Consider the following 22,600-nt stretch of genomic DNA (forward strand, 5'->3'; position numbering starts at 1 on the left):
TCTCCAAGTATATGTCCATCTTAACGTTTCAGAGCTTGAGCTAAAAATGTTGCAGTAAAATGATCAACATTTCTAGAGCTAGCTAATTTAAAACTACTTCAGGTACAGTTTCACTCTGGTCACCATTATAAGGACTGTAGTGGACCCATAACCAGAGGAAGACAGAAGAGATTTGTTTTCTAAGCAAAATAAACTTTTTAGATCCATCTGTTGGATCAAGGTAGCAACTATTACTCCTGCATTTCACTGCTGCAGATTTGATTTGGATGCAGTGAATAATGAAAGAGACCTACTACCATGAAACTACATAATCAAAATCATGCCCTTTTTCAGGTGGAGGCAAATAAAAACCCCATCAGATTGGGCCTCACATTTTCCTACCATTTTATATAATTTAAAGTCAAGGTAGTAGATGAGCAACAACTGAAAATTATTTGGTTTTATTATGACCAGGTTCTGACCTACCTGAACAAAGACATTAAGTGATTTAACGCACGCATGTCTAGATAGCTTTAATGGCAGTCTTTATTAAACATAAAATCACACAATAAAAATGATATTTGTTCCTTACAACATCACATGCATTTTTTTTTTATCATAATCTGATTTCTATCACATGGTAGAGCTAAGTTGGAAAAAAAAAGGCATTTCACTTCCATTCCGAACATGTCTGTATTTTCCAAGAGCAATTCTTAGAAAATTGCAAGAGGTTATGTCTAAGGTCATATGGACCTACAACAGTGGATTTCTTTATGGTATGAAATAGAGATCTCAGAATTGCAAGTAATAAATATGATTTTGATAAGCACTTCTACGCAGGAAAATAAGAAATTCCTAAAAAGTTTTCTGTGAAGTACCTTCCTCTTCATGTCCTGTATTACTCTACACTTATAAATAATAAAAAAAGGAGACTGATAACAGTAGCTTTATGTAAGCAAGCTTAGAAATCACGCTCAGATAAGTGCTTTTGACCTAAATCTTGTAGCGCCTCGATCTGACATATAACCCCACAACTGTGAAATTCTGTATGAGATTTAGCAGCTTGAAGCTGCCAACTGACCCAGCCATAAAGCAGCCAGAGATAAGGATTTAAGGTACGATATGATACAATTAGACACTCACCTCCTATTTATTTCAGTCCATTTCAGTATTTAACCTGCTTAAAAGTTGCAAGCTTTTTATTAAAATGTAAATGCTAGTGTGCCATATATTTTTAGACAGCTAACAACAAGAAGAAAAGACTCTCATAAATTAGATTTCTATGAATGAAAAGGGTAAACAAGCGATGCTTCTGCAAAACTCTTCTAGACGTGCAGAGATAAAGGACAGTTCTACCACACAAAATAATCAGATACAAAAATAGCTGTTCAGAAACAGCACACCTAAGGAGTACTTTAATCAAACATTTAGGTTACCTGCCAAAAGGACCATGATCTCTTCAAAATGCAATGCGGATTAAAGTGTTATCTAACACAAGCAGAAAACTAACCTTGGAGTGGAAGTTCGAAATGTGTTCATCATAATTTTCATGTCTTTGGATAGAGAAACCAGCTTTTTCAGCTAGATTGCAAAACTGGTTTAAAGTATTCCCTCGGAGTGGAGCAAATACCATTGCTTTTCCCTGGAACATTAAAAAGGAGAATTTATACATTTTTAAAACTGGAAGGGAACCAGACATAACATACACCTGACTGAGCTTTTAATATACTCAGTCTGGAAAAGTCAATTATTCTCTTGGTAAAATACTAAAATAATTGTTATAAATATGCAAGATTTCTGTGATTAAATAAATGCAAAATAAAGGGTAATAAATAAACATTTTCTTTAGAAAACTGCCAACTACCATACGTTTAGTCCTTTTCATGTAATAATGGTGGCTATGGATTTCCAAAATAAGACACAGAAAAAGCATAGAAAACATACACTCAGTGCAAAATCTATTTGTTAGCTCATGACCATGCAAAGACTGTAAATAATGATTTTTTTCCCCCACTCTAATGCATAGAAGAGTACCTCCCATTTGCGGCCAGCGGAATTATAACAGTGTAAACCAAGGCAAAAGAGGACACAAATCAGACCCCATCATTAATTTTTTAAAGATATTTTAAACTACCTGAGCAGTGCAACAAAATTTGACCTTGGATCAGTAAATTGAGTTTAAAGCAGGACTTAACATTCTTGCATGGTAATTCTGGATCTTTCAAGACAATCAGGCCATTTATGATGTCCAGGCAATAAATTATGGTCCATTAGCTAATTTTTTGTTCATCGTTCTGTATTTAAGGAAGCAAAAATGAATGTACCTTGAACTGATAGATTTTTGACTCTGTGCAAAGTGCTAGCCCAAAACCTAACTTACTTGATATAGCATCTCTTGAAATCTTATTTGCAAAATTAATTCTAATTGACTGAACACCGTGTTCTGTCACGTGGAATGAAAACTGGTTGAAGAGCTGTAAACAAAGGTTAATATCTGCCAACAGCATATCACACCAAGGGGAGACACAAAGTTTACAGTGAGTTATCGTATTTAAACTTCTATATTAATGAGAGCTAAGACTAATTCAGGAAGTGTAATCAACTGAAGAGATAAAACCATATTTTTAGAGATCTGAAAAAAGTTACAAGATTATTAGAAGAAGAGGCTTGGGAAAATGCAGTCTTCTATATTGCAGGAAAAAAAATGATCAGAAGAGAGAAGTCTGGAAAGTTACGGATACTTAGTGAGGAAGATACAGAACAAATCTGTGTGCTACAACTTCTGCACACACATGCTGAGACAATGTGTAGTGAGGCAGCAATAAAAACTCTATGTCAGCATCTATGGTACTAATGTGTACTTGGAAGATTCCAACCATTAATACCATAGCACTGTGTCTATTCTTAAGATGCCTTTGCGAGAAGCGGAAATACTGTTTTCCTCATCTTTCTCATGGGAAATTTACACACAAAGGAGACCTAGGGCAATATTCAAAGCAACTCACTTCTGTTCATTCCTGTAGCTATAACTTTAATTCTGTGGCTAAATGTGAGGTGCAAACGGGTGTAACTCCCACAGAAGCACTGGAATGGCTTATGTAAATCTTAGGTCTGAATATAGGCTCAGTTCAGGATGAAAAACATTAAACACGGGAAATTCTCGATCAGTTCCCTCACATCCTTGGCATGCTTTAATGACATCAGACAGAAGTGGGCAGCAAAGGCAGCTGAGTATCCTTGTCCTCCAGCTGCCATCTCAAGCTCCCCAGCATGTTGCTGTGCTAAGACCTTTCCTGGCATAAGAAGGATGAGACTTCTCTGCAGTCCCTCATCACCAACGGCATGTCCATTGGTTACTGATCCAGCAGGTTCAGTAAGGAAGCAACGCTCATGCAACACCCCTTTACATATTTCCATTTGATGTTAGCAGTCCATGTGGTCATTCCTTCTATATTCTCTGCAGAATGCTTAAAACCAGTATAAAATATTTGAATAAATGATAATTTATTTGAATAATAACTTTGAAAAAGGAGAATGGCTTTTCACAGAAATCACTACACAATTACTTTTGCCCAGCTCTTTAGTTGCAGTAAAATCTCTTTCATCTATTGAAATAAGTGTGCACCTAGAACACCTTAGGATCTTGCCTTCGTTGATAAAACCCAATAAGTCATTATTAAGTTTAATTATTGTAATCTCCTCAAAACTGGCAGGTACTGGGGAGGTACTGTGATCAATTCTAGTCTGTCATAATCCAAGTTTAAAGTACCTTCTTTTCAACTGTCTGATCTCTGTCATTCTACTACCTGTTGTGGAGTTGCATTCACATTTTTAATTTTAAATGGTTTTGACTTCTTGGTTGCTCTATAAAAAAACCAAAAATTAGACCAGTGCCCTGGATTTACACTCGATGACTGCCCCAAGCTTGTTTAATTCTAATTCTAATTAATGTTTAAAAATGGCCTCTCCTCAGATAGGAAAATTCTTCCAGTAAACTCATGAACAAAGCACAGAGGAAAATGTCAGTTACAAAAGCCTGAAGTGTCACTAAAATGCTGCAGTAAGATAATGGGATGATCGTTCATATTTTGGACATGACTCTGACTAAGTTTACTCATCAATCATTATTAAATGCAGTCTTATTTTCTGGTACTAATCACAGCTTAATAGCATCCCATTGACTTAATTGGGATTTTGAATGGACAGGCCACAGAAGAATCAAAGCTTTCATAAAAAAATGTTCTTAATTAGTGAAATGCACAAACAAGCAACTACTTATTTTGAGATTGAATTTAAAAGAACATTTTAATGATAGAAAAAAAATAAAACTAAATGTTGGCAAATCAAATAGCTTGCTTATAAAAGGAATGACATATAGCCATTCAAGATAAATTTGCTTGATGTAAAATTTCAGTGCCTAATTTTTGGAATGGGTTTACAGGTGACATTTGCCTTCATAACAAATTCAGACAGAAATTTCAGCCCCTGGCAACTCTACAAGCTACTCATTTATGCCTGTGTGAATTTCTGGTCCTCTCTCCTTATGCCAGTACAACTGTCCATGGGGCCATACTATGAATTAGATGACTGAGAGTCGTGATTCCAGAAAAATAAAAGTTACCCAAACCACATAATTCTATGTCATGGGATTATAACAGGCACAAATAACATCCCTAAGGAAAAAGAAAATAATTAAATTTATCTCTTTTTAAACTATCAGGAAGAATGGATCATCTGTTCTGAATTTATCCTTTGAGAGAGGTTTGTAAGGACACTGGTTATTTTCTATTTACTCCACTTTTCCTTTCAGTTTTGCTGGCTATTATTTTCCCTGAACTCTTCTACTCTAGTTGTATCCTAGTTGCATTTGAAAGGTGTCTTTTATCTAGGTACATCTTCTATTTGAGATTGTTCCTCTATCAATTTGGCAAAGTATTATCCCTATGTACATGTAGCTTCTAAATCCAGGACAAAACAATGTATAGAATCATAGAATGGTAGGGGTTGGAAGGGACCTTTAGAGATCATCTAATCCAACCGCCCTGACAAAGCAGGATCATCCAGATTAGGTCACACAGGAACGCATCCAGGAGGGTCTTGAAGACCTCCAAGGAAGGAGACTCCACACCCTCCGTGGGCAGCCTGTGCCAGGGCTCCCTCAGTCTCACAATAAAATAGGTTTTTTGCTTGAACTTTCTATATTCCAGTTTCATCTCATTACCCCTTCTCCTGTTGCTAGATACCATAAAAAAAAAGTGCTGCCCCAACCTCCTGACACCCACCATTTAGATATCTGTAAATAGTAATGAGATCCCTGGGCAATCTCCTCTTATCCAGACTAACCAGTCCCAGTTCCCACAGCTTTTCCTCATAAGGAAGATGCTCCAGTCCCCTGATCATCTTGATGGCCCTGCGCTGGACTTTCTCCAGAAGTTCTCTGTCCCTCTTGAGCTGAGGAGCCCAGAACTGGACACAGGACTCCAGATGAGGCTTCATCAGGGTAGAGCAGAGGGGGAGTAGAACCTCCCTTGACCTACTGGCCACATTCTTGATGCATCCCAGAATGCCATTGGGTGTCTTGGCCATGAAGGTGCATTGCTGGGTCATGGTTAGTTTGCTGTCAACCAACACTCCTAGGTCTCTCTCTGCAGAGCTGCTCTCCAGCAGGTCAATCCCCAGCCTGGTGCATGGGGTTGTTCCTCCCCAGATGCAGGACTCTGCACTTCTCCTTGTTGAAGCTCACGAGGTTCCTCTCTGCCCAACTCTCAAGCCAGTTGAGATCCTGCTGAATGGCAGCACAGCCTTCTGGGGAATCAGCCAGTCCTCCCAGTTTGGTGTCATCAGGGAACTTGCTGAAGGTACACTCTGTCCCCTCATACAGGTTGTTGATGAAGATATTGGACATGACTGGCTTCAGAAGAGTGAACTTAGTCAAAGTAGTTGCACATAAACTTATCTTGGGCATAAATTAATGCTCATAAACTATTTTCAATTATTGCAATTGGCAAATAAATTCACTGCTAGTAAATTTTTCTTTTAAAGGCCACGATACAGTGCCACTTAGTAAAGTTTCCTCTGACATTATCCTTAGATTTGTACAAGTTAACAAGAACAGTAAAACAATCACTACTTGTAATTGCATCTTCTCTTGAGATCTCAAATGAATATATATTTTTATTTGGGTCCTTCCAACTGTGAAAGCACATGGTTGAAGGCACTTCTGTTCAACTTGTCATTTCTGGACAAGTAAGTTTATTTAAGGTGTCTGTACTCCCAGCTTCCACCCTATATAATAGTTTGCTGTCCCCTAAGTTATGAATGACAATAATTTGCAAGGTCGATGCTATAACTGGATAGCCATCCATAAAGTCATAAATAAAGTGAATTAGGCAAATAACTTTAGTTAAACAATATATTTTGGATAGTGATTCAGAACACTGCAAAAGAAATTCCCGCAAGGAGCAAGAATTTCTTAAGCTGGCTTTGCCCATAAGAAATAAGAACCATGGCCTAAAATGCATAGCAAACGAGTACAGGCTATGGAATTAATCACAATGTGCAGAAACAAGCCCGACCAGGAAGACAGGTAACAAAAAGTCATCGCTCTTTACTCCATCTGCATTCACAGAGGACTTTAATCCATCTGCTCTGAAAAACAAAGGCGTGTTCTGATTTTGAATTAGTTGACTGGAGTTAAAAAGCAACAAAGTCAGGCCAGTTTTGGTTTAAAGGCAGGTTAACAATTCCTAAATTGTAGATGGGAACTTGAGCTATGAATGCTACGCAAATTCAGGCTGCTCTATGGTCACTATTTTTTAAATCAAATTCTCTGTTTGGGCTAATCAGCCCAGGTAGAGAATGTGTGTATGTGGGCATACATAAATGTATGTTTTGGCAATACAGACCATCAGATCACAATTAGCTATAAGCAAGAAACAAAGCAATTGACAACCTCCTTCCAGTCCAGCTAGAGGCTCTAGTCAAGTCACTTACACACTTGTTTTTCCTGACACTCATACTTTCCCTTCATGGAACCAGCACAGTGGCCTATGGGGCTACCTGAAGAAGCAGATGTGGACATTGATCTGGGCTGAAAAAAAACCCAACTTTTTGCATTGTTTTAAACTGAGATCGGCTTTGCGTTCCATATCACCTCTGGTCCCAAAAGTTGTTGTATCCTGTCAACTGACGGTTCATCATGAAAGTCAGAATGCATCACTTAGGGTAGGAGATGCATAACCTCCCCTTGCTGCCACTGACAGAAATATCCGGGTAAATGTCTCCTCAGGGTGGCTACATCTCTTCTGTCTTTGTGGCAGTCTTGTCCCAGAGCTCATTAAAATAATTCAGTCTTAAGTAACTTGCCTTAGGTCACTCAGGAAAGTCTATGATAGAACCAAGAATAGAAACCTGATCACTCTTAGCAAAGAATGGGATTACTTACATGACTAAAATGACTCAGTTTCTTAAGCCTTTGCACGTTTGGGTCTTCTATTCCTTTTATAGAGAATATCTTTTGTATAAAAAGTACACTGCAATCTTAAAATAAAGTTTGGAGAATGCACTGCTAACATTAAATACTTTGGTTTTGAAACTGAAAGTTTACCTGACTGGAAGATTTCTGTGTTAAGCACGAAAGGTAAAAGGTAAATTTCTGTTTCAATTCCTACTTACAGCAATACTTCACATGCTTTCTCATATCCTCATTTTGATATCTTCTTTCTACATTTTTTTGAGATCCAAAAATACATGGGGTAGAAGCATATGCATATACCAACAACTTTTCTTGCCGGTGTGTCTCTCTTTTTACAGCCCTATATTCTATTTAACAGCCCAATAGAATGAGATCAGTAAAATATTTCCTCAGTTATGTAGGACATGTAAGCATTTTATGAAGAGTTAATTTGGTTATGTTCTGAAGTGCAAAACATGTAAACATAGAGCTTACTTAATGGAAAAAAGTTTCAGGCTACAGTATATGCACAAGGGTTTTGTTCATTTTATATAAACAGAAAAGAAAAGAAAGAAATATTCTTTCATAACAAATAAATACACAATGACAAAGGTTACAATTGAAGGGATTATAAATGACAGAAGCCAACATAAAAACTTTCAATATCGTACTTTTACTTTAATATGAAGACATTATTATCAAAGCAAAATACTTGAGAAACGCTTTGATAAAAATAATCTCACGCTATCTTTGAAGCGGTTTCATTTATTTTACTACCCACTGTGTTCCTTATCAGAAGGCCAAGTATAAGAAGTTTCCTAGTTTATGATTAGGAAAGAATCTGATAGATTAGAAGACTCAATTGAAGTTGGACATAATAAGTATTAAAGTATTACATGACATTAATCCTGCCATTCCATTACTCTCTCAATCATTGTGCACAGACTAATTATTCTGAAGCCAGTGTTCAGGAGAAAATAGAAACATACTTACACTGGGTTGGAGTAATCTCTTTATTGCATCAACAAGGCTAGCTCTGTACTGGTCCAGAAACAGGCTGACATTGAGAAGAGAACAGAATCCAGATTAAAATGGGTTTTCAATTCTAATGATACTAATGCAGATAAGTACAAGGCTAATTACATATGTTTACACAATGCTGTAAAAGAGAAACTGTGGTCTACATTTATGTCCAGTTCAGGCACTTTTAAATATTAAGACATACATAAACTCAAATATAACCCACACCAAAGCATGAAACAGATTCTCACATGGCTGAAATTCACAGTTCACATATGCTAGCCATTAAAATACTGCCATATCAAAAGCCAAGGTCAATATATAAAGTTAATATTTTACTTATTTTTTTATGCAAGGGGGGTGTGTGAGGAGCTTTTCTAAGGTTTTTTTTTTATTGTAGTTCAGGTGTTACTATTAAGGGCATTTTTTTTCCTTTCACCTTCACAGCTGTGGCATTAATTCATTATTATCTATTATGCATATCTGTTCCATTTATGTATCTATCTCTATCTATCCCTATAAAGATTTACAAGCCCCCACCTTCTCACTCCCTCGGTGTTTAAATATAATGACCCAGATCATACAGAACTGTCCTCCCTCAAGAGTGAAAACCTTCATCTCCAGCATGGGTCCTGCAAGGACAGCAGCAGAGTCAATTTTCCCATGCAATGTTGCCAACATGCTCAGCCCTATTTTGGTGTGATTACTTCATGATTTGAGGGGATAATTCATTCTTCATGCCCCTCAAAACCTTAATGTATATACTAATAGTGGCAACCAGGGTGCCAATCACTCTTGACTAGATATTTGTGGACATGTAGTTACTGGGGATGAGAGTGCATTTACAATGGTTAGTGAACAACCATCGAATAGAAACTGATGCTTCTCAGCCCTCACTGCCGTGGCCTGCATTTATATTGGCGATTCAGATAAGAAACTCTATCAAGTAGGCCACAAATAACGTGATTCTTTCTTCATTATCTTCCATGTTTTTGCTGTAATAAAACTGCTTCCCAGCCTCTGTCAAGCTCAGGTTTCAGAGTACACAGCCTTTTTCCATTCTTTATGATTTTTTTTCTATACTCCCCTTTCAATTATTCTTAAATACCTCTTTCTAAGGAGATGTGGGTAATTTTTTTTCCAGTTTTGAAGTTTCTAAAAGAAAATATATGAAAACACTGGAAAAAAAAAAAAAGTGGTCTGTCAACCACATGACAATCATCAAGGACAGAATATGTGTGGATATTTAGGTAAGGACACTCCACAGCTACCAAGCAGACTTCAATATTACCTAATACAGAGTCAAGGAACTGTGTAAGATCTGTGAATTTTTGCTAGTCAGAAAAATAAAAAAAGCCCAGGGGAAAACGTGTCAGTGAACAAATTTTATCAGTAAAAACTGGCAGAACCTCAGACTGCTGAGAAAATATGGTGGACTGGGTATCCATAAATTTCTTGAAGATCATTTCATATAGGAGTATGACCTTTTGAATTTCTTCTCAAGATACTGAAGTACTAGCTAACAGTTGCTCTGATAGCCTGCCCACAAGAAAAATTAAACTTTAGAAATTGGCATGATGGCTGCCCCTCAACCTTGATTAATCTTACTGGAAGAATCTTCCTGAAGAAAAATGCTTGTTTAAATTTAATTACTTGAAATAGAAGCTGATATCTTTAGTATCTCCTGGGAGTTTAAATCACATTCAGCCCAGCAAGATCCTTATACAGATAGATAACATACGACACTACTTCACTGGGAACATGGCCACCTGCAGAAGAGGTGGAATGTAGTGCACAGGTCCTCTCCCAAAAGAATCGCTAAAAATAATTAATTTTTACATAAATTATATAAATAATTAATTTTAATTTTCTACAACACGAAACCTTGCAAGCACGCGCACATTTATGACTTGCCGAGATCTTCTGAAAAGAGAAGTACATTCCAAATGAAAAATGCACTTGTCATATTTTTATTTTTGAAGTCAGTGTACTGGAAACACAATTCTGGGGCAGCTTCCCAGTGCTAAAATTCCTTTTTCATGGGACAGCATATCATTCTCTTTTTACACAATGAGATAGTGGCCCAGACGCTGCTACCAATCTTGTTCCTCCATAATGAGAGAACTACAGGCCTTTGTACACCTGAAACTGCGTGTCCTGGAACTTAAAATAGTTACATGACCTTCTAGATTAGACAACTTCAATAATACTGTTTCTGTCTGACCTCAATTGATATTTTGGTGGTATGGGAGATAGAGTCTTAGCCCTCTTAGCTTAGGAAGCCCAGATAACCTGAGACAATTGCCCTGGAGCTGCCCACAATTTTGTGCCTGCCCTCCAAAAGGCCTGTTGAAAATAGTCTCCAAATTGCAGTTTCCAGTCTGTTGCTCTGTGGGCCACATACTCTGGCCAGAGGGAGCAGAGAAGGCTGGAAGCAATGTTAATGCAATGCAGTGACTCCAGGAAACATCTCCATTCTCTCTCTGAGTTGGAAGATGCCTTGAATGAGGAAAATCCTGAAGAAGTCATTAGATAATCTGTGCTGCAGACAGGGCCAGCACAGGATCTGTCCCACACAAGATTTCATCATACAGTTTCTCTTACCAGTAGAATTTGTATGACTAAATATTGCCAAGCACACTCAAAATGTACCCAAGAGAATCCTTTAAAACTTACAATAGCTCAGTGAAATTAAATGTATTGTTCTAAACCATTCACACTCAGTTCTTGAACCTCAATTCAAATTTGGTTTAGCTTACCGTTACTTTAGTGGTAATGTCTCCTATTTATGTAGTAAGGAGGCTATGAAAGTGATAGCTCAGGATAGGAATAGTAAGCTTTTCTTGGGATATTGAGGGAATTTGGGATCACAGCAGTAGAGAGGCATGAGCATAGCTGATGGCAAGTAACCTGTCACCTCTCTCCTCTCAGTTTTGTTTAATTTTAAATTACCATTAAACCCCAAAAAAAGTTTATACTAGAACTGTATAGAGGTAACAGTAAGTCACAAAGAAAGAATTTAGAAAATTAGGTAGATTCTCAGTTTGCTTCATGTTAATATACTTTTACCTTTTGCCTCACATCAAAGGACATATGTTGTATGTAAGAAAACTTAAGTTTTCTTTTTTTATACTTTTCAACCAGCAAAAGAGTATAGTTTACAGGTGTACTTCAGACATGACTACATTCATGTATAGTGCCTAATGTATAGAGACATTTATCTTTTTGTTCACCTTCAACTACACAACTGACATAAACTGAAAAAAACTTTGCTTCCATGTTGTCAGATTCCAATGCACTTGAAAGCATGTGCAAGAAATGAGGCTTAAAAGGAATAATAAATTTAAAATGGAGGCAGACAGAGATCTTACTGCATTCCTGCAAAAAGATTTCCTTATATTATATGAAATGCAATAATGGAGATAAAAGAGACATATTTTAAGAAATTTAAAGAATGCTTTCAGTTCAGTTCTACATTCTTGATGAATCCACAACTGCTCACAACTTCAGCAAAAATCTCAACAGTGAAAGTAATGTGGAATAGCCTCCTCTGGCCTCTATTGTGAAAATACTCTTGCATGGGCCAAATTTTGATTGATCTTAATAGGTAAAATGGGATATTGTGTATTTCCAAAATGATACAAGAATCTAGACCTCATAATATCTCTGCATTAAAATTATTTCTGAAAAGTTCACAAGAATGTGAAAGACAAAGATTTTTCTGTTGGCTTAGTCCACCTGGCTTTGACTCTGTCCTTGGATTAAAAATCTCAGCACCTTTTTTATTAATAACCAAAAAGATATATGCATCCTTTTAAATAATCAGAAATCTGAGGCTCTTAAGAGATTTAGAAGAGTCTTGGTTTTGGTCTTTTCATATAGGCAGCTGTTATTTCTCCTCTTTTATTCATACTCACTCTTACAATTCCAGCACGTAGGTAACTTTAGATCTGTAAGTGCAGGTCAAATGAAAGTCTAAAATTGTGTCAGCCCTCAGCCAGGCCTTAAAATTCCTCTCCCAAAATATGAGGTGAGTGGATATGCTTTAAAAATTCCATTCATTCAGGTTTTATTCCAGTGTATCCTTCTTCCAGATGTGGCCTCACTAAGATTTTTTTTTCCTTATTTTTATCTCATAGTTGACATTTCACAAGTTATTTTGGAACTGCTGAACCGTGAAACTATTTTTATTGTCAAAATCCTGAATGGTTAAATAACAACTAGCTTTCACAGTTTGCCTCTTATTTATTTGATAATCTAGTTGAGCTACTAAATTTAGCTGTTAACTAATAGACTGTCTGTTCTGGGAAATAACTTATTTTCCACCCCTGCACACAAGCTTTATGAAAGTCTGACTGTAAATATATGAATATAAACATATCGCTGCTTGTTGTAATCATGTATATTTTTACTTGAACCTCCATGTGGATTTGGAATATGTTTATGAATAGAGCTTGTTTTCATGTAAATGGGATCAAGCAGTACCACTGGTTAGCTATTCAGAGAATCAGACAATATCACCCTTGCTGGAAATACTTCAATAAAAATTTATCCATGTACCTAATATTTGAACTCAGATTTTTTGCTTTTTAGTTCTCTCTTCTTAGAGATTTTATTGACTGAGAATGAGCTATATGATGGTGTTAAACTAAATGCAATCTATTCTATCTGTTTTTATCACTGCATACTTCAGGTTTCAGTTGAGAAGCTATAAGAAAAGAGGGGTTTTTTTCCTCTTTAATGGCAGCCCAAAAAATTCAGAGAGTAAAAATCCTTCCAACAGTTCTCAAGTTGATTCTGTATCTCAGAGGAGAAATACATGAAAATGAAAAGAAGATTCGAGTTTGATAAAGCATGGAACATTTTCTCCCCAGCTCGTTCATGTACCAGAAAATCTAGTGTCCATAACTAAAAGAATGATTTCTAAAAAGGAACGAACAATAAAGGGATTTGCATGCTTATTAAACTATATATATGAGCACTCGCAATAAGAAAATAGAGAAAATTTGTGAATAAACCCACGTGCTTTAAACTAACCTGCACATTTCTATTTATTTTTTAGAAATCTATAAATATTTATAAACTTACCTGCATCTTAAGTGGTTCAAAATAAATATACAAAATGCAGGGATTGCAAATGCATTATGTATTTTACTTGTCATGTTTGATTCTTTCTTTCCTAAAAAAACGACACTATTTCCAAACAGACCAGAAAGAGTATTAAGCAAGAATATTACTGAAAAAAACAACTTAAGTCTTGCTGTACTCTGCTCCACTCTGTTGTACTCCAAGCACAAATAGGATGACATGGTGTGAGTATCAAGAATACAAGAGATGGCACAGCCAGGTTGTTTTGATATTTGTGTGAAGAACAAATTTAACTCTAAATCTCTTGGCAAGACCTTGCTTCACCCACATAATCTGGAGAACATCCATATGTGAGCCTTGTCTAAGCCTCCGAGAAGACTGCTGCCCTCCTGCTCATGTCCGCCAGCACTCTGATCTGACTTTCATACTTAATCTGATCTAATCCCGTCCAGCATTAACTTCATCTGTGCAATGAAACCTGGAGTATCCATTCTAATATTTGGTGAGGAAGGCATTTACTAAATTACTTGCTGAAATCATATGGTGTTGTTTAGCTCCTTATTTTAATCAGATGATGCATCTCTGAGGCACATTATCAGCGATTAGTTAGAAACCCTTCTCTGTCCTTTTTGGGAACAAAGAACTTTTCTGAAATTAAATGCTAGGAGAAATGAAGCACTGTTGCATTCTGTCAACAAATAGGTATTAGAAAAAAGAGAGAGGATCACCAAAGACACTTTCTCCAGTGCTATACAAACCTAGTAACTTTTCTGAAATAAGGGTTTGCTTAAACAGCAAAATATCAAAGTCAAAAAAACCCACAAAAACCTTTAGAGGAATATTTTATGAGAAGTCACTTAAAAAGAATACTGTTTAAAAAGACAATAGACAGCTAAAAAGACAATAGATAGCTTCATACTTCCTTTTGCCTTTTTCCTTTAACTATTTCTTAATAAGGCAGAGAAATCTGCTGAACTGAGCTGTCCGACAAAGTCCCTGTTTTCAGAATCTGGTCTCTTGTGACAGTTATGTGCAACAAAACACACACAGCCTTTTCTGTTTTGGACATTTAGAGGGTCAAGAGCAAATATTCATGAAGGAAAGGCAGATTAATTTTAAAATACCTACTCTCCTAAATGTCATTTTCACATCTCTTTTTACCCTGTCTCAATTTATATAATACAAATAATTAATAATGTACCGTTTTTAAAGTTGATATGCAGCTAACATAGCACAGCACAATTTTGCAAATCCAGTATCAGAAAAGGGTGTGTCAATAGTAAAATCTATTTGCATCAGTTATTGAACAATATATCATATTGTAACATGCATCTACCTTTCATAAATTAAGTGCTGTACTCTTATTTTTTACCTAAAAATTCTCTTACAATTAACACATGCCTGTGCAACTAATATAAAGACTACGTCTACAAATATTGCTGTCAAATTGATTTAAGAAACAGAATGTGAAGGGAGAAAAAAAGGTTTTGAAAATCTTTTTCCCTCGGAAAGATTTTCCAAAGAGCAAAAAATATATCCCCTTATATCAATAGTCAGATCTTTCCTAAGAAGAAAGCTAATTGAGCTGTTTGTGTTGATAAACTCCCTTTTCTCCAGACTGTTCCTCACTGAGCCATAATTATTTGCAATTTGCCTAAGTCGTCCATTTACTGATACGTCAAGCATGAAACAGAGGCAATTCCAGAAAATGGAAATGCTTCTCAAAATCAATCTTTGGGAAATAATGTGGTAGAAGTTACTGTGTGATAGAAGACTACCTTATAACTGTCACATGGAGATGAATATTAATTTGTTGAGGTTAAGGTGGCTTTGTGCTTCATTTGTTGACTCTGCTTAGCCATCAGCAAGCAGCACAGTACAATTACTCCAGCAAAGCTATTTTTCTAACATGAGTTTTATGATTTTTATGTACTTACCAGTCAGCACACATAACAATGTCAAAATGTCCTTCCAGTTGAGAGACATCTGTCTCATTATCCCATCGTAAAATGCTAGAGGGAAAAAAAAGATTAAAAAAAAAAAAAGAAAAAAAAGACTTATATTTTTCATCTTGAGATTTTTAAAGTATTAATATTATTGTTATGTAACACAAGTGTTTTTAAAAGTACACACTTGTTACTTTCAAAAGTGATTGTAAAAATATGATTCTGTACATTTTTAAGGTTTTAAAATTCAAAGCTAAAGAGCTATTTTTAATATAACAGAAAGGCAATCCACACAAGTTCTGATGAGCGGATCACAAATGTGCATTTCTGAATAAGTGGCACAGATTTTCACCCCTTAACACCACTGCACGAGGAAGTGAAGTCAAAGTACCGACAACCTGAGCGAAACACAGATTTGCAGAATAGATGTGAATTCATGGATCTCTTCTACATCTGGCAGGCAAGTCAGATGTGTTTCTCATTGATGAAGTAAGCATTCACTTGGGCTGCAGGGAAGAGGGACGGGGTGAAAAAATGCCAAGCTTAACTTCAATGCCAGCTATGTTGCCTTGGGCAAGCTTAAAAATACAGCAGTGCTGACTCTGTCAACACCTATTCTTCCATAGGTGATAAGTTATTTATTTCCAAAGTACTCAATAGTAGAGAATAATGCACATATGAACAAAGTTCTTCTTTGTTTATAAATGCTGTTGATTCATGCACCTGCCATGAAGAATTTCAGTACTTTGCTCCTGTTTAAAAACCAGCAACTAGTATTGGAATTTACTGCATACTTAAAATATCATTACCCTGAAGATTTGAAGCTGCATTTCTACTTCTATGCTATTTAAAAAAAAAAATCCTTCTTTTTCATTTCCTGGTTATTTATAATAGAAAGTAGATAAATATTTATGGGAAAAGCACTTGTGGGGGAAGGGTCTAATCTGATCTTGTCAGGTTGTGCATGCTTATCTCAGTTTTGTATGAGTCTTGACCAAATAGACCCTTTAGTCTTCCCGCAGCTATAATCTACTTCTGGTTAAAAGCCATCTCCATTCACATCCTACTCCTAATATTTAACTGGGGATCAGTTCTAATGTGTTCATTCAGAAATGCTCCCTAAGTACACCATAAAAACTGAAATATTATACATTGACTATATGCAAAAAAGGCTCAGAAATACATGGACAGATATAGAGCCATAAAGGATTAAGGTAACACCGTATGTGTGTACATGTGCACAGAAACAAAATTTGAGACAGAATGCTTTTAAAACATGGAGAGGCCTGGTTGGTTTGGAAAGCTTTGATTATGTGGGGCTCAGTGTAACTGAACAGATCAGGACTCATTAGCCCATTTGCCCTCCTGGAATTTACTGTGACAATCCAAAGAGAGAAAAGAGTAGATTAATTTAATTTTTCCCCCTCAAATTGAAAGGATTCCAGATTTTAGAAGCCTAGGTAGCTTTGCACACTGGCACGCAGCAGGCATCCAGTAGTGGAAAGTGACAAAGGAGAGTTCTCACTCTCAGCTGCTGGCTGCCTGCTGGCTACCAGCAGCTTTTTCAACCCTGTTTCCGTGGAAACTTAGGTTAGAATGGTGAAAATTAGGTAAAGGTAAGTTTTTTGGGTTTAAAGCACGCACTCTAATACTTTAAGAATCCTGAAGCAGAACTGGAAATTGGTAGATGAACTGTGAGCCTTAAAAGGCCACCTTTGGTTCTCATTGCTACAGAAACAGAGATCTGATCAGTACCACTATAGGGATTTGAATTATGATTTTTTTTTAACCCATATATTTACCATACTTCACACATGCAGTTCAGAAGGCAGCACAGGTGCCTCCTCCTGGCCAAAAAACTCAACCTCTCTCATGTTACTGTCAGGTTCCCACTGAGCATCCAAAATACGGCATTTTCTATGTACACCTACTGTAGGCACAAAGGACTTTGTGTGGGTAGGTAAAAGCTCAGAAACCATAATGCTGAGAAAAATATGGAATTGACTACTTGCCAAAAGCATGAGCAGTGGTGCAATGTGACTGGCATGTGTGCTGTTAGGAGGAGTGAGCTAGGAGCCGAATGTCCAGCCATAAGCCAGCCTTCCTCCATTTTCCCGACCTAGCACCAGGGATGCTCTTGGTCTCTAGTTTTAGTATAGTTACATTCCTGAAGACAGGATAATTATGCAAAGGCAAATGATAAATTGACAGGCAAAATTTTCAAAATCTCCTTTGCCATCAGTTTTCAAAAGGCACAGGAAAAATCTATATTCCTATGGGGAAATAACCATGCAAACTAAAGATAGTTCCAACAGGACTCATTCTGATCTCACTCAGGATGCATGCATGCTGGCGAGAGAGACGCAGCTACAAGCTGTATATATTTATCTATGCTATCTTTAGGCAACTGCAAGAATGACTAGTAAGAGAAGCACAGATAGGGTATATGAAGCGCGATACCAGCTGCAGCCTCCAAAACTGTTTCGGTAGCTAACTCTGGGCTACTGAATCTACAGTGTTATCTGTTTAATGCTTCCACAAATTTGCATGAGCTGCAATCAAACATCTGCACCTGCACCTGTAAAGCAGACATGGTCATGCATATTGGGGAACCGGAAACAATTCTGCTCAGAGTCAGCAATATTACATCATTAACACTGATGTCAGAATCAGGCTGATTCTGAATCAGAATCAGCTATTTTGAATTCTAGTGCTAATGGAAGTAGTGAAACAGAGTCAGGATATAAATATATCAACTAGCCATACAAGTTCCTGTAACCCAAGCACAATTCCTGAGTGTGAAGTACAGAAAAACCCACTGATACTGAAAAACAAGTCTGAGAAAGCTAAAGATGTGTATATCTGTATCTAAATGCATGTATCTATACATAGGAAGGAGATGAGGAACAATAATTTTTTCGGGGATTATTGAGGATGTGACTTTTGGATTTAGCGGTCAGATCCAAAAGAAATACCAAAGGCACCATGAAGTAAGGGCTGATTGCATTTCCATTTAAAGCACTGCTAGGAAACCTAGAAAAGTGTTAGCAACAGAAATGTGAAAATCTCAGTCCTCACGAAGTTACCTTTTTTTTTTTTAAAAAAAAAGCCTAAGTGTAAAAATAGCATAACACAAAAAATCTTTTAAATCATCAGTATTATGCTGAGTGTCAACAGGAAAAAAATGCAAGCCTTGTTAATATTGTCCTCTTGTTCCCCTTCCAGGGATTAGTGGACATAAACAACTTTTTTCCTAATGCTACTCTTCTTCCAGAAATATAAGAAGTTTTAAAGCTATAATATTTTTATGTCTTTTTTTGAGAGAAAATAATTTTGTAAATCTGAAAAATGTGCTTTGGGTTTCCTTCTAAGTCACAACTTCAACAGATTTTTTTTGTAAAAGAAAAAACCCAACAATATATTCAAGGCCACATAAAGCCCACTCTTGATATTATTTTAACTGACTTATTTAATTCATGCAGGTTTAGTTTCTTGCAATTGAAAACAGGCAGTTCAGTTTCAGTAGAAAAGGGTGTGAAATCCACTGGATATATAAAACAGTTTGTGAGCTTTTTTTGGCTATAATAAGAGCATTAAAAATGAAATAGGATGCAAGGAAAAAATACTCCTGCACTGTTTAGCTACTACTTAGGTCAAACTGATGGTGGTTGAAACTTGGTACCTGCTAATGGTAGCTTTATGGCCTGTATCGAATTAATTTGACCAGTTTTCAGAGGAAAAGTACACACGTCACAAACCTATTACTATAATTAGCAATCTTGATGGTAGTCCTAGCAAAAAGGACAAGGACTGAATGAGCTATGGAGAATGAACTATCCTCTCACATGCAGAGGTGGCTTTTCCAGGTCAGGGATAAATCATGCTATCAAAAGAGTCTGAGAAAATATGTGCAGATGCTCTAGTTTCCTAAGCTGTCAACCTTGTATCATTCTAAAGCAACAAATTCATTAAAAAAATCCTGTAAACAACAAACAATCAAAATTTCCCCCCTCACCCCACCCCTGCCACACTTCATCTTTTAAAGAGCAAGTCAGACAATGTGATTAGATCAAGAAAAAAAGAATTGTAAAGAATTAAAACAGAACAAAAAGATCCACCAAGAAAAGAGAGACTTTAAGTACTACCAATATACTCCAAACATCCCCTTGTATTTAAAAAAACCCCTCAAATCTTAAAAACCCCCGAGACAAAATAGTAAATGTTGCAGGGATAGTTAGGCAGCCAAGGTTGCACTTCCCCTGTACAGTTATTCTAATTTATGTAGGATAGCCTGACAAATGTCAACAAGCTTTTTCTTACACTGGTAAAGTATCTCAGCAATCTACAACAAAAGACCTGATTTTACCAGGTTTTTAATTCCCATGCAAAATTTCTCATTACTATTATTATTCAGCTTCTGTTGTTCAGTGTTTGTCTTCCTAGACTGTCTAGGCAGGTAGCTTACATGAGAAAAAACAGGTTAAGTCTCTGACTGTTAAAACTTGAAACATTTCCAAGTCCCTCTGAGATGTTCATGTGATGAATGGCATAGACTAGAGTAGCTCTCAAGCTAACAGAAAAGTAGTTGTGCAGATAAAGACAAAAAATCAAAATTAGAAGAAAGGATAAAAACCACAAAAGCTTTACTTGCCTCAAAACATATTTATAGTTTTAATAAAGATTTAAAAAAAAAAAATCCCACCTAGGAGATGAACAGCTACCAAGAAACCCTATCTATACCCACCTCTTCTTTTCATATTTTAATTGAGGCTTCACTCTTTGAAAAGCATTACCATTGGTAGGCATACATGTTCAGGTAAAAGATTTTGTTTGGAGGTTTATGTGACTTTTTCTATGGCATTAACCAAACAAGTTCATTAACGTAATAACAAAACATCATTGTAATTTTTCTCCACACCTTGAATTTTGGTTTAGGTTCCTCAGTTTTGAATAAAGGTCAAGAACACGGATTTTAAGTTAGTGACAAGAACAATGTATACACCTATCATTACAACTCCTCTGAAAACTCTTGCAAATTTTCCTACTATAATTTGCCCATCTTTCTCATTACATACTCATTAGGTTGCTCTTACCTTTCACCTCTGCCCTCCTTATCTTCACTACTTCTTTTTACTTTGTATTCTTATCCATTATCTTGTTCCCTACAGTGCATACCTTGTTTGAAGGGATCAAGGTTAAATTTTCAGCCACAGGTAGCCAACATCAACTAGTCTTCCTTTCCTCTCAGATTTCTAATCAGTCTGAATGTGATATTTACAATTGTCAATGGACCTTTCCTTCAACAATCTCCTTGCAGGTTTTGGCAACTTCCATATCATTTATCTGCTCTTGTCAAAATATATTGATGATTTTTCTCAGCTAGGCTCAAAATCTACACTTTATCCTAATTCTCGTGGGCCTTTCTTCTCTCTTCATCCCAGTAAAATCTTTCTATTTAATAGAATTTTTAATTCCACTGTTTTCTGTTTAGGTTTTTTTTACTTGTCTCTTACCATTTTTTCAATGGGCTCTTCTAAAGACTATCTTCAAACCTTTCCTACACTTCTGATGGTTTCACAACATTACATCTCAACCTCTTCTTCCTCTCAATTTTACTGCTGGGCTATCCCATCCAGAAAAACTAAACTCAACTACCTGTTTATGTACTTCACACTGTGTATCCAGACTCACAATTCAGTATTTTTCTCAGGTTAGGTGAGCGAGAGGTCATAACTTCTAAAGTACCACAAGGCATTGTTGCTACCACCTTTTCCTCGTCCCTTTGGAGATAACTATTCATTCCAGACCATAATCTAAGCTTAGCTTAGACCTTCCTCTATATTTTCATATCTTGGCTCTCTTCAGATTTGCTTATTCTTTCTTCATAGCATCTCTATTATCTATGCACTCAAACTGCTGACTGTGTCAACACCACCCACATCTTAACATCATCATATTGCTCTCTCGGCTCTTGAAAAATGCAGTCTTGACCTATTAATACTTATTCAGTAAGTTGCTGCAAAGATTGTTTTTTCTTGCCTACAACCCTTGTCACCTTTCTCTTTGTACTCCTCCAGGTGAGGTGCAAGTCTTCTTTTCTAATTGCTCCACAACAGTTCAGTTCCCTACTTTTTATCTCTCATTCAGTATTGATGTGACAAGTCCCTTCTTTAATCAGCCGTAATGTCAGTCTGCATCTTCCACTTAACTTTTGAAGTAAACACCCTTACATTTTTCTTCCAATATGTTATCCATGAACATTCACGGTCTTACTCCATTATCCTTGAAACTTTCCTTTAAAAATAGCTCCCAGAAAAACTGAAGAGGCTAGGCTGCTCTTGCGCCTCCAACTCTATCTGGGTGACTACAGTTATTCTTATCCTTCCTCACCATTATCTATCTCTGGTTTTAGATCATAGATTGTTTAACACAAACTGCCTTTTTACTTGGTGTTTATACAATGCCTGGTACAATAATTCATGATGAAATCTCATCATATTAATATGGTAAAACAGAAGAAGAAACACTGAGGTCAACTATGCATCCGTTTTAACTTGAGGTATTCTATGATTGCATCTTGGTTTTACTGCCTTAAAGTTCCTTTTAAAAAGTGTATGATAAAGTCATTTGTTATTCTGAGAATGTATTATCTCTCTCTTATTCTGTACAACATATTTTGCTAAAATTCAGACGGGAACATTACAGTTTTGTCTTCAAAAATAGCAGTCCTAACACTTACACATTTGTTGCATATCAAAAGCTACTAAATATTGGGGCATAATAAATACACTCCACGTAAATAAAACTGTTGCAGGAGAAAGTTTTTCATCTAATAGACATAGCACAGTCCAACATTCAGCACAAGTGTGGTTATTTTTTTTCAAAGAAGTGAGAACATCTTGTATGAAAACGTTACTAATAAAAATATACCAGTAGTGTCTGTGAATTTGCCTTTTTGCATCGCTCTTCTACATCAATACATTCTAAATCAGTCTTTATTTAGGAGACTGACTCCTGGTTTTAGCAAAGTTCACGTAATACATTACATGCAAAATTATTGGTTCTCACATTCTAATTTAGACTGATACGGTATAAAAGAATACACATTTTCAAA

General features: G+C 36.4%; 1 protein-coding gene across 2 annotated transcripts in view; it reads right to left on the reverse strand.

The window, feature by feature from the left end:
- CAMKMT (calmodulin-lysine N-methyltransferase) overlaps positions 1-22,600 on the reverse strand; it is a 226,001-nt gene that overhangs the window by 6,705 nt on the left and 196,696 nt on the right. For both annotated transcript variants that reach the window (XM_061991321.1, XM_061991320.1), the window contains exons 8-10: positions 15,478-15,552; positions 8,426-8,489; positions 1,490-1,621 (exon numbers count right to left, since the gene is read on the reverse strand). In XM_061991321.1, the coding sequence (XP_061847305.1) occupies positions 1,490-1,621; positions 8,426-8,489; positions 15,478-15,552 (271 nt within the window). The remainder of the gene's footprint in view (positions 1-1,489; positions 1,622-8,425; positions 8,490-15,477; positions 15,553-22,600) is intronic.

This window comes from Colius striatus, chromosome 2 (genome assembly GCF_028858725.1).
Source record: "Colius striatus isolate bColStr4 chromosome 2, bColStr4.1.hap1, whole genome shotgun sequence".
Classification (NCBI taxonomy): domain Eukaryota; kingdom Metazoa; phylum Chordata; class Aves; order Coliiformes; family Coliidae; genus Colius; species Colius striatus.